At 42.3% G+C, this 13945-nt stretch overlaps 1 protein-coding gene across 5 annotated transcripts in view; it reads left to right on the forward strand.

Moving 5' to 3' along the window:
- The window catches only part of UBE4B (ubiquitination factor E4B), a 34229-nt gene extending 24468 nt beyond the window's left edge, over positions 1–9761 (forward strand). For all 5 annotated transcript variants that reach the window (XM_065855127.2, XM_071798278.1, XM_071798279.1 and 2 more), the window contains 10 exons: positions 559–686; positions 1035–1133; positions 1825–2060; positions 2717–2843; positions 3127–3271; positions 4364–4498; positions 4848–5039; positions 7332–7506; positions 7895–8041; positions 8448–9761. In XM_065855127.2, the coding sequence (XP_065711199.2) occupies positions 559–686; positions 1035–1133; positions 1825–2060; positions 2717–2843; positions 3127–3271; positions 4364–4498; positions 4848–5039; positions 7332–7506; positions 7895–8041; positions 8448–8509 (1446 nt within the window). In that variant the 3' untranslated portion in view covers positions 8510–9761. The remainder of the gene's footprint in view (positions 1–558; positions 687–1034; positions 1134–1824; positions 2061–2716; positions 2844–3126; positions 3272–4363; positions 4499–4847; positions 5040–7331; positions 7507–7894; positions 8042–8447) is intronic.
- The last annotated feature ends 4184 nt before the right edge of the window (positions 9762–13945 follow it).

Raw genomic sequence — 13945 nt, forward strand, 5'->3', positions numbered from 1 at the left:
TCTGGGTAGGAACAACCCCAGGTTCCAGTGTAAGTTGGGGAATGAGCTATTAGAGAGCAATGTAGGGGAAAGGGACTTCGGGGTCTGGGGGACAGCAGGGTGACCATGAGCCAGCACTGGGCCCTTGTGGCCAGGAAGCCAATGGCACCTGGGGTGGGTTAGAAGGGGGTGGTCAGTAGGTCAGAGAGGTTCTCCTGCCCCTCTGCTCTGCCCTGGGGAGACCACACCTGGAATATTGTGTCCAGTTGTGGCCCCTCAGTTCCAGAAGGACAAGGAACTGCTGCAGAGAGTCCAGCGCAGGGCAACAAAGATGCTGAAGGGAGTGGAGCATCTCCCGTGTGAGATGTTCTTTCATTGTTCCCATAAAACTTGTAAAAGGCTCCTGTGTGCCTGCAACTCTGAATTAAATGCAGTTTTTTCTTGATATATTGGGGCTTAAGTGCCCTGTTTCCTTCAAATAATTGTAATAATTCACAGATACGTTTATTAGCTTGGATAGGCTGGACCTTTTGTATTGTTTTGCCCTGGGTTAGTTTTTGCATTTTGTGTTTCCTGCAGAAGCTGGTGAGGTGCAAGGCCTGTGCGGATGCCGGTTTGCTGGATGAAAACTTTCTCAGGAGATGTCTGAATTTCTACGGCATGGTGATTCAGCTGATGCTGCGCATTCTCGACCCTGCCTATCCCAAGTGAGTGTCGGGAGTATCCGTGTAAACTTTGTCAGAGATATTTCAGATCATGTGAGATTCTTTACTGAATTTAGCAGTTCTAGAATATTTTTTCCCAGTGTCTGCATTCTTACAGGATTGTTACTATATTTATGGCAGTAACATACATTCTTGTGTGGAATATATATCTTATTTACAGGTTAAGGTTGACTTGCAGGGGGGAGCAACCCTTGGGTGTGTTTAGTACACTTGAAGTGCTGACATAGATCGTCAGAACTCTTTGTAAATTGTTCCAATAGGAGAGCTCATGGTGCTTCTACTTAACCCTGCTGTTTTACTCTCCCGTTCATTGTCTCTTTTATTCTACAGCATAAAATTGCCTTTAACTCCTGACGTTCCGAAGGTATTTGCAGCATTGCCGGAGTTTTATGTGGAAGACGTTGCTGAATTTTTATTTTTTATTGTACAGTAAGTAAAGTTGTATCCAAAGGAAACTCTGTACTACCATTTACCCCTGTAACCGGTGGGGTGCACATCAATTTAGGGTGCAGCTGTAAGATTACGGCATTGGCAAGCGTCGCTGCAGACAGAATGCCCAGACCAGCCCAAGTCCCTTCTAACCTAATATTTTAGTGGAAGAAAATGGAAGTGGTTTTGGTTCCCTCCCCACAAGAATTTTCTTTATGTTTTGGAGTTTGCTGAGTCCTTTTGATCTCATGATACATTAAATCATCACTAGAACAATATCTATCCAATGTCATAGCTTAATAAGTAGAAAATTCCCCCATTTATGAATTTGCTGGGACAAAACGCGTTTGTACAGTTTTAGATGGACACAAATGCTACTCAGCCGTACTCCTGGGGTTCCAGAGCTGGTCTCTTTCTTCCTGAAAATGTGCCTTCAAATTCAGACTTGACTGTGGTGTATGATGAGGAGCTGTTTGTTTTGTCTTCCTGAGGTGCTGTTACCAGCAAATTTGCTATTATAGTGTTTCAGGCTAAAATTCTGTAGAGAAAGATGGGAAATTATGATTAAATGACTAAACTTTTCCTGTGGCTAATGAGTGAGCTGAATGTATTTGATGTAGATGATAAATCTTCTGTAGACAATACAAGATTGGGGTTTTTGATGTTGTTTTCCATATCCTCCCCTCTTCAGATATGCTCCTCAGGTGCTTTATGAGCCCTGCACTCAGGACATAGTGATGTTCCTCGTTGTGATGCTGTGCAACCAGAACTACATCCGAAATCCTTATTTAGTAGCCAAGCTGGTGGAAGTGATGTTCATGACAAACCCAGCTGTTCAGCCCCGGACACAAAAGTTCTTTGAGATGATTGAGAATCATCCTCTCTCCACTAAATTGTTAGTCCCCTCCTTGATGAAGTTTTACACAGGTAAGTGCTTTGTCTGTAGCTCACTGAGTGTACAGTAAGGCAAAAGGCTGGGTTAGTTGTAACCTTTAAAGAAACAAACGAACAAAACCAGGTAAATCTTGGGTTTTGTGAAGCTGAGGCTTTGTTGCTCAGGAATTGCCGGGAGTAACATTGAATTATTGAAGATTCTGGTCCTCCTGTGGCTGCCATGCACTGAAAACCAGCACTGTAGATTGGTGTGGCAATTGTTTTTGTGGTGTTCGCATTCCAAACTGGAAGTCTTTTGTTTAAAGCTTCTGACTGGTTTTGCTAGTCCTGTAGATTCAGATGTTCAAAGGGGCTTTGCACCCATAGAAACAACTGGTTTCGCAGTACTCCCAGAGTTTTCTTAGTACTGAAATTTGAGGCTGAGGGACGAAGAGCAGAGTGGAGTTGAACAGAACAGAAAGTTTTGCTTTCTGAGGGGTTTTCTTTGGAAATGAGGTTGGTTCTGGATTGGAAAATGGTCAGTTGGGGATTAAGATGGAGGCTTGTGAACGAGATGGAATTTCACCTCTTCAAGCCTGGTGCTTGACACTCATCACACTGGAGACAGTAGAGGAGAGATTTGTATGGCAGGTGAATCCTGGTGCGAAAGACTTTTGATTTCAGCTCTGGGATCTCTTTTTCTTTCTCAGATGTTGAACATACTGGAGCCACTAGCGAATTCTATGACAAGTTTACCATCCGCTACCACATCAGCACCATTTTCAAAAGCCTCTGGCAGAATATAGCTCACCATGGTACATTTATGGAAGAGTTCAAGTGAGTAAGAAGTTGTGTATGATGCTGCTTACTGTCATGCAAGCTGCTCAGGGCATGACCTGAGGAGATCATTACCAGTGGGAATGGGTGATGCTGCTTTCCATCGTATTTTAAATGGCAGCCCCTTCCAGTAGAACGGGAGCTCTGGACACCACAATCACCTCGGCTTGGGGAGTGGGGTCATTATTCAAAAGATACAGTGCAGGAGGAGTGGTGCTGGGGTTGCAGTCTGCTCTGCACACCCATCTACTCTGCCGTGATAACCGTGTTTCAATGTTTTCAGCTCTGGGAAGCAGTTTGTTCGCTACATCAACATGCTGATAAATGACACAACTTTCTTGCTGGATGAGAGTTTGGAGTCCCTAAAACGTATCCATGAAGTGCAAGAGGAGATGAAGAATAAAGAACAGTGGGACCTGCTGCCCAGGGTGAACAGAGCTGGTTTTCAAAGTGCCCTTTACTTATTTTGATTTTTTTTTTTTTTTGTAATACGAGACCACTAAAAAAGCTTTTGGATAAGGGCCAGCGCCAAAAAGCTGCTCATGAGAAGCAGTTCTCGATGCTTTTTCCTGCTGCCACCGTGGCCGTGGTCTCTCTGGATGCCATTCTGCAAAAAACATCATTCTGCGTAGTTATGTTGTGGCTGGCAAAGAGTGTGGTATGAAGTGGAAATAGTAGAAAGCTTTAAATTACTGTGCACTTAATTCTAAGTGGAGAAATTGAGACTTTAACCTTCTTGAAGGAGGTTTTGGAAGATGCTCGCCAGTTGAATTGACTTGAAGGAATAGAAGCTTTTATTTTGTTAATGCATTGATCCTGCATAGGTTCAATGCAAACAATTAGAGTCCTATACCCCAGACCTTGGCCCGATTAATAATTGTGTGTGCTGACCCACCAACGTTAGGTATTTCTATTTTAAAGTTATTGATTTAAAAAAAAAAAGGTTGAAAAAAAGCTTTAAAGATCTTGTTTGTTAAACTGATTCTGGTTTTTCTGGTTTGCTCTTCTGAAGCCTTTGTTCTGCCTGTGCCTACTAGCAAGGTAAAGCTGTCACTGCGGTGACCAAACGAGCAGGTCCATCAGCTCCAGATTGTGCCAGTGTGGAATGTTTGGTACTTATGGTGATGCAGAGATCAGAGAGCAGCTCCATCGACTCTCAGATCCCACGCTGGTTTTGAAGTATTGGCACTTGGATGGAGAGGAAGCATAACCCAGTTCTGCAGCTGGGAGGAGCAGTTACAGGGTGTAAACAGACTCCGTAACCGTGGAGTCTTGTGATAGCATTTGCATTCCTTTGTAGTGTTGCAGAATTCTGGAAAATCAGTGCAGATTTTTCTTTAGTATTAGGTAGTAAAAGTGAGCTGTACCTTAAATGAAAAAATGTGTTATATCTGGATTGAAATCGCAGTCTGTTCTTCTGTCTGTCTACGAGCCGTTATGCTCACAGGATCTAACGTTTTGACTGGTGATGGTGTAGGGAATTCTGCTGTACTTGTGACCGCTGAATGTTTCTTTTCCAGGATCAGCAGCAGGCCCGGCAGTCGCAGCTGGCTCAGGATGAGCGTGTGTCTCGTTCATATCTTGCCCTGGCAACAGAAACTGTTGATATGTTCCATATCCTTACCAAGCAGGTTCAAAAGCCTTTTCTCAGACCTGTAAGTCCTACTCAGATTCAGTTTGGTTTCTAGCTTCTTTAACATCTCTGCTGTTGGATAATATCCTGGGAATGTTTGGTAGCCATTTGTCTCCATTCTTCACCCCTTTCTTCAGCTGGTGAAGTTATTTGACATTAGAAGCATTACCGAGTCACTGAGATGGTGTGATCCTTCTAGACAGAAGCCTTTTGCATTATTTTTTAATGGAAAGCATGCACAAAGACACTTCTTGCAAGCTTGCAAAATGATAATTTTATTAGTTAATAATTCCTGCTGTCTGCAAATGTAGTGATAATCTTCTTGATCGCTGCCTTCATGCTGTGATCTGTGTTTTACTGTGATCTCCTAGGAGCTTGGACCGCGATTGGCTGCTATGTTGAACTTTAACTTACAGCAACTGTGTGGCCCCAAGTGCCGCGACCTGAAAGTCGAAAACCCTGAGAAATACGGGTTTGAACCAAAGAAGCTGTTGGACCAACTGACCGACATTTATCTACAGCTGGATTGCGCTCGCTTTGCTAAAGCAATTGCTGATGATCAGGTGAGCTCCAAAGAGAAGAGAGGGAAGGGCCCAAGCACTGTGGACAAAAAGGAATGTGCAGAATCCTCTAGAAGATTGAATCTGCAGAATACTCCAGAAGATTCTTACTCATACCCACTTTCTGTCACAGATGCCTGCAATTAGTTTGCTTTCAGCAGATCATCTTTGTTCCTGTTCTGTCTGCTCTCTGTAGATGGGTGTGTTTTCAAAGTGTTTTGCAAATCTATAGACACACATAAACACCTATAGCACTTCACACCCATAGGAAATTGCCTGGGCATTAATTGCTTATTAGCTACAGGCTCATTGTAAATGAGCAGAAGTACTTTGTCCTAATTTTGCAGGTGGGAAAACTGCAGCATACAAAGAGTTTGGACTCTCCCCTTCCTCATCAGTAACACACGAAACAGGCAGAGCTGGGACTGAGAATTAGAGCCTCGTTTAGCAATCCAAATTTCCTTCTCTAGACCAAGAGTTTCCAAACTGTATTCCTTTTTATATCACTTTATTAGAAGGGGGTGTACTAAACTAGCATAATACAACATACATGGGACAGTTTCTCATAGTAGCCCTTGGAGCAGAATGTTAATTCTTAGGTAGATAAGCTATTGCTTGCCTCTGGGTTCTTGTAAAGTTGTCACGCTACTGAATCTCGTCTCTCTGAGCCTCTGTCTTGTAAGACAAACTTCAAAATCTAGAGGAAGAAGACGTTCTCAATAGCTACTTGAAATTCTAGTGGAAGCTGGTTTACAATACATGAAGCTGTATTTGTATGTCTGGTGAAGCAGAGGTATCTAAGTGATTCATGGCCTTTTTTTCTGTAATTATCTAAGTTCTGATAATTGCAGATAATACCAGTAACACTTTTGAAGCAGACCTTATGCGTTTGCGTAAGTATAATTAGCATGCAGTTTATTTTTTAATGCTGTTCAGTTTATATTCCAGTGGGAATGTTATCCATCGTTAGTTATCGCTGCTAGCCACAGCAAAGTACACAGCAGTGACATAGAGCTTAAAAGGAAAGAAGCCTGTTGGTGTGGGAACTGGAATAAAGCTTAATTAACAAAGTGGCCCTTCATAAAAAGGGAGGGAGTGACCAGTATCTTGGAAACTCTCAATGGCAGGAAAGAAGCACCAAGGAAGTGCCCAGTTGGTTAATGGCTACTGGTGTTAGGAGAAAAAACCAAACTAAACCAAACAAAAAGTTGCTTGATCCTGGCAGGGTCTCTCTGGAGCGTTCTGATCCATCTCCCATTTGCAAATCCGAGCACGTATTAGAAGGAATCCAAAAACATTTGTAAAGCCCTGGGCATGTTGCCACAGTTCTGGTCTCCTCTGTGGACTAGAAAGGAGTTTGGGTGGGCGCTGTGTGTCCTTGGGGGTGAATGGTATTTCTCGGTGTGATATAGGATAATGTGGGTGAAAGGAGGGCTGTGTTGAACATTTTAAAATCCCCAAGGAAAACAGAAATCTGTGAGACTCGATGTGTGTTGTTTTGTCATTTCATTCAGCCTTGTGCTGCAGCGTAAATAACAGTTTGTATTAAAAGGCTTATATCAAAACAGGGCATTGTGAACTTAAAATGCTGCCTTTCGAACATAAGCAGCTTTCAGAAGTCCCCGCCTTTCTTTTTTTACATGAAAGCAATGCTTGCTTCAGCTGGAACTACAGGATGTGCGTTTGGTCTCTGAATCTCATACTGTGTAGCTGTACAGTTCTTACTGCACTGGATGGCAAATGTCCAGCAAGTATTGGCTCCCTTCGAGCTGCCTTGACTATTTTTGCAACATCATGGGATGGATTTTGTGTTTGTTTTGGTTTGGGTCAGGAGGAGGAATCGCTTCTTTCCCAGTGCTGCCTTGCACATGATTGGAGAAGTTAAGAAATAAAAAGAATAAATTAATTTAATGCTCTATTTTCAGGCAAGGCTTGTGAGAACAAGAATCAGGCAGGAGTGGCAAGATGGATGTTTTGAATAAGGAACAGTTCCAATAATGATAGTCAGCCTCTCCAAGTGTCCTACTCATTTTAATTAGGGGATGTTGCCTGAACATGAACAGTTCTATAGTAGTAATGACCAGTAAAAAAGCATAAGTCTACCCCAAAGTTGACATTGTGGTGCTAGATGAAATGTGATCCGCATGCTACTTTTCCATCTGGCGTAATGCTGAGGTTTCATCGATCCCTCCTGAAGTTTTAAAAACGCATTAAAAGATCGTTAGAATGTTTATTTTTATGGCACGTTGGGATACAACAGCTCAGCGAAGTGGTGGTTTTCTGCTTTGCTTGCAGAGGTCCTACAGCAAAGAGCTCTTTGAGGAGGTGATCTCCAAGATGAGAAAGGCCGGCATCAAGTCCACCATAGCAATAGAGAAATTCAAACTGCTGGCCGAGAAAGTGGAGGAAATCGTTGCCAAGAACGCCCGTGCAGAAATTGATTACAGCGATGCTCCGGATGAATTCAGAGGCAAGTTGAGTTTTCTAAATAGTGACTTCTTAGGAGCCGAGGGATCTGTTACTTCGATTATAAATATGCATATATATTAATAGAAAGTATACGTGTTGTTTATGCAGCCTTGCATCCTGCTCTCTTTCAATTAAATGGTTAAATATAGAGAGCTACAAGTTTCTTTAGTTTTTTCCTGGGACTGTACTATCTAGTCCTATCCATGTTTCGCTTACATGTACTTTAAAAGAGTAAAAAAAAAAAGTCCACTGCTAATTTTAACCATTTTTGGTAACTTTAGCAATACCACTGATTGGGGACCCTGGATATCAGTTCTGCACTCTCACTGTGTGTGCAGATAAAACTTGTAGCTATTGTCTTCAATTCAATGAGAGCCTTGTGCCCCCAGATCCGCTGATGGACACTCTGATGACCGATCCCGTCAGGCTGCCGTCCGGAACCATCATGGACAGGTCCATCATCCTGAGGCACCTGCTGAACTCTGCCACCGATCCTTTCAATCGCCAGACGCTGACAGAAAATATGCTGGAACCAGGTAGCGGTTTAAAAGCGTTTAGCAATGGAACCGTTGGCTGGGGGAAGCAGTTTGTGTGCAGTTTGTTCTGTGTGCTTTCGGAAAATGGTGTTGAGGCCTTAGCAGAGATAACAGCTCTTTCATTTCAGTTAATTCCATCTGTTTTCCCTTTTTCTGGGGGAAAAACCCCACACCCTGGCCTTTGTAACTACTGGGCTAAAGGATATTGTTACGGTAGGTAAATAAGGATTTACTCAAAGCTGTTCAGAAAATAATGTTGATAGAGGAAAAAAATAGTAGTAGATATTCCTGATCAAGTTTCTCGAAAAGGAATTGTTACTGGTCATAAGGAGCTGTCTTATGGTAGCAGTATAAAATATTTAACTGCTAAATTAATCGTTCTTTTTTCTCTTCTTTACATTATTAGTGCCAGAACTTAAAGAGCAAATCCAAGCCTGGATGAGAGACAAGCAGAACGCTGACCATTAAAGATTCCCTTGCTGTGCACACCAACACCCGCGGGATCGCAGGGCGTGGGCTGTTGTGGCCAGCGGAGCCGTTTCCCTTTGAGCCGCTGGGCTCAGCGCGGCTGCGGGCGCTGACTCGAGCAGTGACCCCCGCGTGCGGACCAGGAGAAACGCGGCTTAATTCTTGTACATATATTTAAGTGATAACGATGGTCAATAACATGGAGGACAAGCTAGGAAGTTGCTTATGTTACAAAACTGTCCTTCAATATGTCACATTTTGGAGTTTTTACAGCTGGATTATTTTAGCAAAGATGAATGGATCAGGGCAGCATCCCTTCAACCTTATTTTTTACAGCCAGATATCCGTTAATTTGATTGTGGTTAGAACCTTGGACATTTTGCTGCTAAAGTAACTTTTTCCTCTTTCCCTCCTTTCTTCCTCTTCCACCTGTCAAACCTGCACTGCTGTCTTCTTTTTTTTTTGTAATGCAAAAAAAAATCCCTGTGAAAATCAAAATCGCTCCCCTGCCCTCAAAAAGAACATATTCTGTGCGATAACTGTGCCTGCAACAAAGCGTTCATCCTGGGATCGTATTTTTATATTACACATATTTGCGTATTTGGGCTTTAATTGGTGTTAGACACGAGGATAACTTCAACAAAGCAAAGATTTCACACGTGGATTTTAATTTCTGTTCTTTGAAATGTCTCTCTTTCTTTATGTTGCTCTAGATGATCTGGTATTTCTGAAAAGCCTTGAGATAGAAGTGTGTTAAAACGGCTGCCACGAATAAGATGCTTGGGAATACCAGGATCTCGGTGACTTTTAACAAACAAAATCCGTTCTTTTAATGCTGCAGATATGATACATGCTACATGACAGTTCTGAGCCATTAGAGCTTGTCCGCAGAGAGCAGATCCTTTTATTCTTAGAGGCTGCAGTTTGGGGCAGGGTTCATTTTTTTATGTTGCGTACCAATTTGTATCCATGGCTTGGCCTTACCAAAGCAGAAAGGGTGCAGGAAATGTACAATTACATTTTTAAAAAAAAAACTGAAAAAAAAAAAATATTCGCAAACATTTTTGTATTACTGCCCCCTGCATACGATACTTGAATTTCCTTTTTAAAAAGGATTTGAAACCACAGTGTTTTAAAATTAAGTCTGAAAAAAAAAAAAAAGGTTGTTTTTCTTTTATTTGTTTTTCGCTGTGTCTTCTGTTCAATTCCTGACTCTCTTGAACTACAATAAATGATACACACTCGCACAAAATGTTTCCTTTGTCTTTCCTTTAAGTGTGTCACCGAAAGTATAAAAAATAAAGTGTTCAGGTTTGCAGTCTGGAGATAACTTAGTAAATTATGTGAAAAATTTCTGTGCACACAGATAACAGTAATACTTCAAACTAATGGATGTTCCCAAGTGGTGACTCTTACACCTATTAATAGCTCCGTGGCAGTTGGTGACGGGCTCCAGGGGGAACTGTGGTGAGGTTATATATAATCCAGTGCTGACCTTTGAGATGTGCAAGTAATTCCACATTAAAATGTGAAGATGTAGTGGGGTTTTTGTTGTGGTTGGTTGTTTTGTGGGGGGGTTTGTTTGGGTATTTTGGTGCTGGTGTCCCCCCCGGATGGCTTTGTTTGTTTTTCCCAAGGGTGGGAGGAATATTCTGAAGTTTGTGTCTGTGCAGGCTGTTGGAATAGAGCAGCTTGTTTGTTGGCTGGTTTTAGTTCCTTAACCTCCACTCATTCCACAAATTCAAATACCCCTCTCTTTCCCTCTTCAAACGTCACAGAACCAAGGCCGCTGCGCCTCTCTGCAAGCTGTCATCCAGCATCCAAATCCATCGTGGTTTCGGGACACGTTACACGGGTATGCAGGGAGCTGCAACTGCTACCGTTTCATTACGGCTTTCTTCTGGAAGTTAACATACAGTTTTATTGACAGATGGAAGAAATGCTTGCTTCTAATTTTCCTCAGCTATTACAAATTAGATACACCACCACTCTTTGTGAATAAGGATGCTGTGGAAACAACGAGCGGTCTTATGAGAAGAGTGCAAGCAGGAATAATCCACCCTTGAATTAAAAAAAGCTGGTTGCTTCAGTGTATCCTGTACTGGGCTCGAGATCTGCTATTCTTAAATAGTTCTTTCACATTTGGACTGTTTTAAATTCACAGCCCTCTTGGATATTAGTTATATGTTTTGCCAGAAAATCAGTAGGGAACTAGCTCTCTTTTTAATGCAAGTATGAAATGAAAATCCTATTGTTTTTATTCCCTTGTACCAACTGAGAGGCTTGTTTGAACAAATTCACCATGTTTCTCTCAACCTTGTCTGACAGGAGGAAACGGAAATATTTACATTTGGTATAGGATGTATTAAAGAAGACAATGCCCTTCAGAATCTGAATTTATATTTATTCTGCCATCGTATCAGACTTTGACCAGAGGAATATAAATAGCAAAGTGCACAGGGAGCTCTTTAGTCTAATTATGGCATACATTTATCACGTGAAAATGTTATCAGTGCGGGCATTGCAGAAGACACGGAGGCTGATGTTAAGTGGCTAAAACAATTTTATCTGGAGTACTACCGAGTGTTTCAAAGGTGTGAATTTAGACAAATGCTCTCCCAAATTCAGCATTCATGGTCAGAATAATGAAATGTATTTTAATACATGCAGCTGAAAGTACCCTTATATCACTGTCTTCTGGGTACAAAAGTGAATCAACCCCCTGTCTGTCTGGGGATAATCGACATTGGGGGAACTAGAAAGGAAAGCTGAACTTAGTATTGGATTAAGAATGAATGTCTCATGAAAGCATATCGGCTGTGTGGCAATTCTTAGTTTAATGCATTTAATACCACCTGCAGCTATTTGTTATTTCCCCTTCCCATACTAGCATGCCATTTGCCTTTTTCAATACAGTTGTAACCTTATTACAATACAGAGACTTTATATTAGAGAAGATCAAATTATCTTTGATGTTTATGTGTATCTGCAGGATCTGAATAGCTTTGAGCTGTGATTTCCTCATTGCAGGAACTTCCATCGATGTCGCAAAACGTGCTTTTCTTGGAAAATTTGAAGTTCAAGACTATGTCTGGTCTTTACTTGCCCTCTGGTTATGCGACTGGAGAAATTACAGGGGCGAGCTCTGACGTTGATAGCAATAGAGTTCAGTACAATTGATTCTATTATATCACAATTTACACTTGCAGAATAGCACAATTTACATCTCTGTGAACTCTTCCCTGGTGGCAGCAAGGACAGCCGAATGATATCACAGTAGCTGCAGTAACCAACTGCGTTTGTTTGTACTAGGAATGCAATAAATTTTTCACAGTCCTACTTGCTCTTGTTTTTCTGGTACAATAATGCTCAAGAACTTACCTTGTGGTGAGGATCTTCATTATATGAATATTTTATTGAAAAAGAATGTCTAAATTCTAGTTTTAAAGACACACACTTGTAGAAAATTGGGTCAGTTTCTGCTATTTTGCAGGGTTATGTAGTATTTGTCAGAAACATGTAAAGGAGTAAGAATGGTCCCTTTCCTATAAGGGAATGAACACTCTTTTTTTTTTAAACAGGATTCACAGGCAGAACATTGCACTAGAATTCCGCTTTGGTACATATTTTAGCAAGTTAATTCTACATTACCCAAGGAGACCTGACTTTCAAAAATGACATTGAGAAGGCAAGTCTACCTAAATTGCATAAAATGCCTAAGTTCTATAATTAAAAAGGCATCACAAGCAGCTAGGCCAGGCCCGCCTTTACACCCGACCACCTTTCACCTCCATACTTGGCTATTTAAAGAGCAATTTTCCTCCCGTCTCCCTTTGCCGTGAGTGATCTCCCAGACGCTACACAGTGTGTGTCATGTGCTCGTTACCATTTTCTTTCTCAACATGCAGCTCGACTTTCTCTGAGCACTTCTAGCAGATTTTTCAAGACTCTGTAAACAAAAAGCAAATTATCATCCTGGAACTATTCGGTGTGAGTACTCTCCAAACTTAGACATAAGACAGTGATGCAGGAACTGCTGTTCCTAAGAGACACGACACAAACTTTGCTGAAGTGGAATCAATCCCCTTGTCTGGTAGCACCCAGGACTGCAGCACACGCCCAGTATTTTGACAGCTGGCAGCAGCTTTCGAAACAGGTTTTTTTTTAGAGAAATTGGAACTGACCTCATTCCACATGGCCCTAGGTAGACGTTAGCACGGTTACATCACGCTAAAAACCACCAAATCGTATGGCACGTCAATAGGAAGTCTTCCAAAGTTCAAATAATGGCATTTTCTAGGCCATCTGAAAGCCACCTGGTTTTGCTGCGTTGGTTCTACGCTTTTATTTCCCTACAACCCGCTGCTCAGCCCTGTATCGTTGGGCTTTTGCATTCACGGGCACAACTGCAGGTGATACGCACACACCATTAGATTGGCAACGGGAATAAAACTAAATCGCAATTAATCAAACAGAAAGTAACCAATACCTCACTCTCCCAAAAACCTGAAAGTGATGGGGAACAAAAGAGACACGCTGAAGATTTATATAGTGAACAGACGGGGCCTGGGACCAAAAGTAAAGCCCGTTCTGAAACTAGAAATCTCAGGTCCCAACTGTTCTCAACAGCTTAAATGCAATTTGCATATGATGGTGTATGTGTGGAAAATAAGTAATTAAGGTATTTCATGTAGTATTAAGATGCTTATAAGATTAAACACAAGCCTATTTCTAACAGTAGAAGTGATGAAAGTGTTACTAGAAAGGAGGAACCTTACAGCTGGTTATTGCCACAAAAACACCCAAACTGGAAGTACAAGAGCTAATACAACACCATTGACAGAACAATTTAATCACATATATAAGACACATTCTGAGATCTAAAAAAAAAACAAAAAAAACGTTTTGAAGGGGGGAAAGGTGAAAATTAATCCCTCCCCTCTGACCTATCATCTTTAGGCCTCGTTTAAGACTCAAAATCCTACTGAACCCCCCTGAAGCTGGCTGGGAGCTGGCGAATGCGCCGCTCCAGCCGCCGTGTCTGGGCAGGCAGCCACGCCTACCCGCTCACGGGCCCCTGGAGCCGGGGGCGCTCACCAGCCGCGCACATTAAAAGGCTTTTTTTAGTCACAAGTGCTCAATCTCTGCTCACGTCTTCGCTTACGACAGACGCCACCCTCGGGCGCGCAGGCAAGTCCGCCGCTACCTCAGAGGCGCGCACGCACACACCACGGCGGAGCGGTGATAGAGCTAAGGTGCCCTAATGCCGCTCGCTATAGGTTAAAATAGGGACGACGCGGGCTCCGTCCCGAGTTCTGATTGGCCAGGGATGGAGAAGAACCGATTCCCCGTATCCCCAGGGCTCGGCGGAGGGATTGACTCACGGGGAAGAGTGGGGACCGTCACTGCGGACGGACATTCCCGAGCTGTGATTAG

This window comes from Patagioenas fasciata, chromosome 23 (assembly GCF_037038585.1).
Source record: "Patagioenas fasciata isolate bPatFas1 chromosome 23, bPatFas1.hap1, whole genome shotgun sequence".
Classification (NCBI taxonomy): Eukaryota; Metazoa; Chordata; class Aves; order Columbiformes; family Columbidae; genus Patagioenas; species Patagioenas fasciata.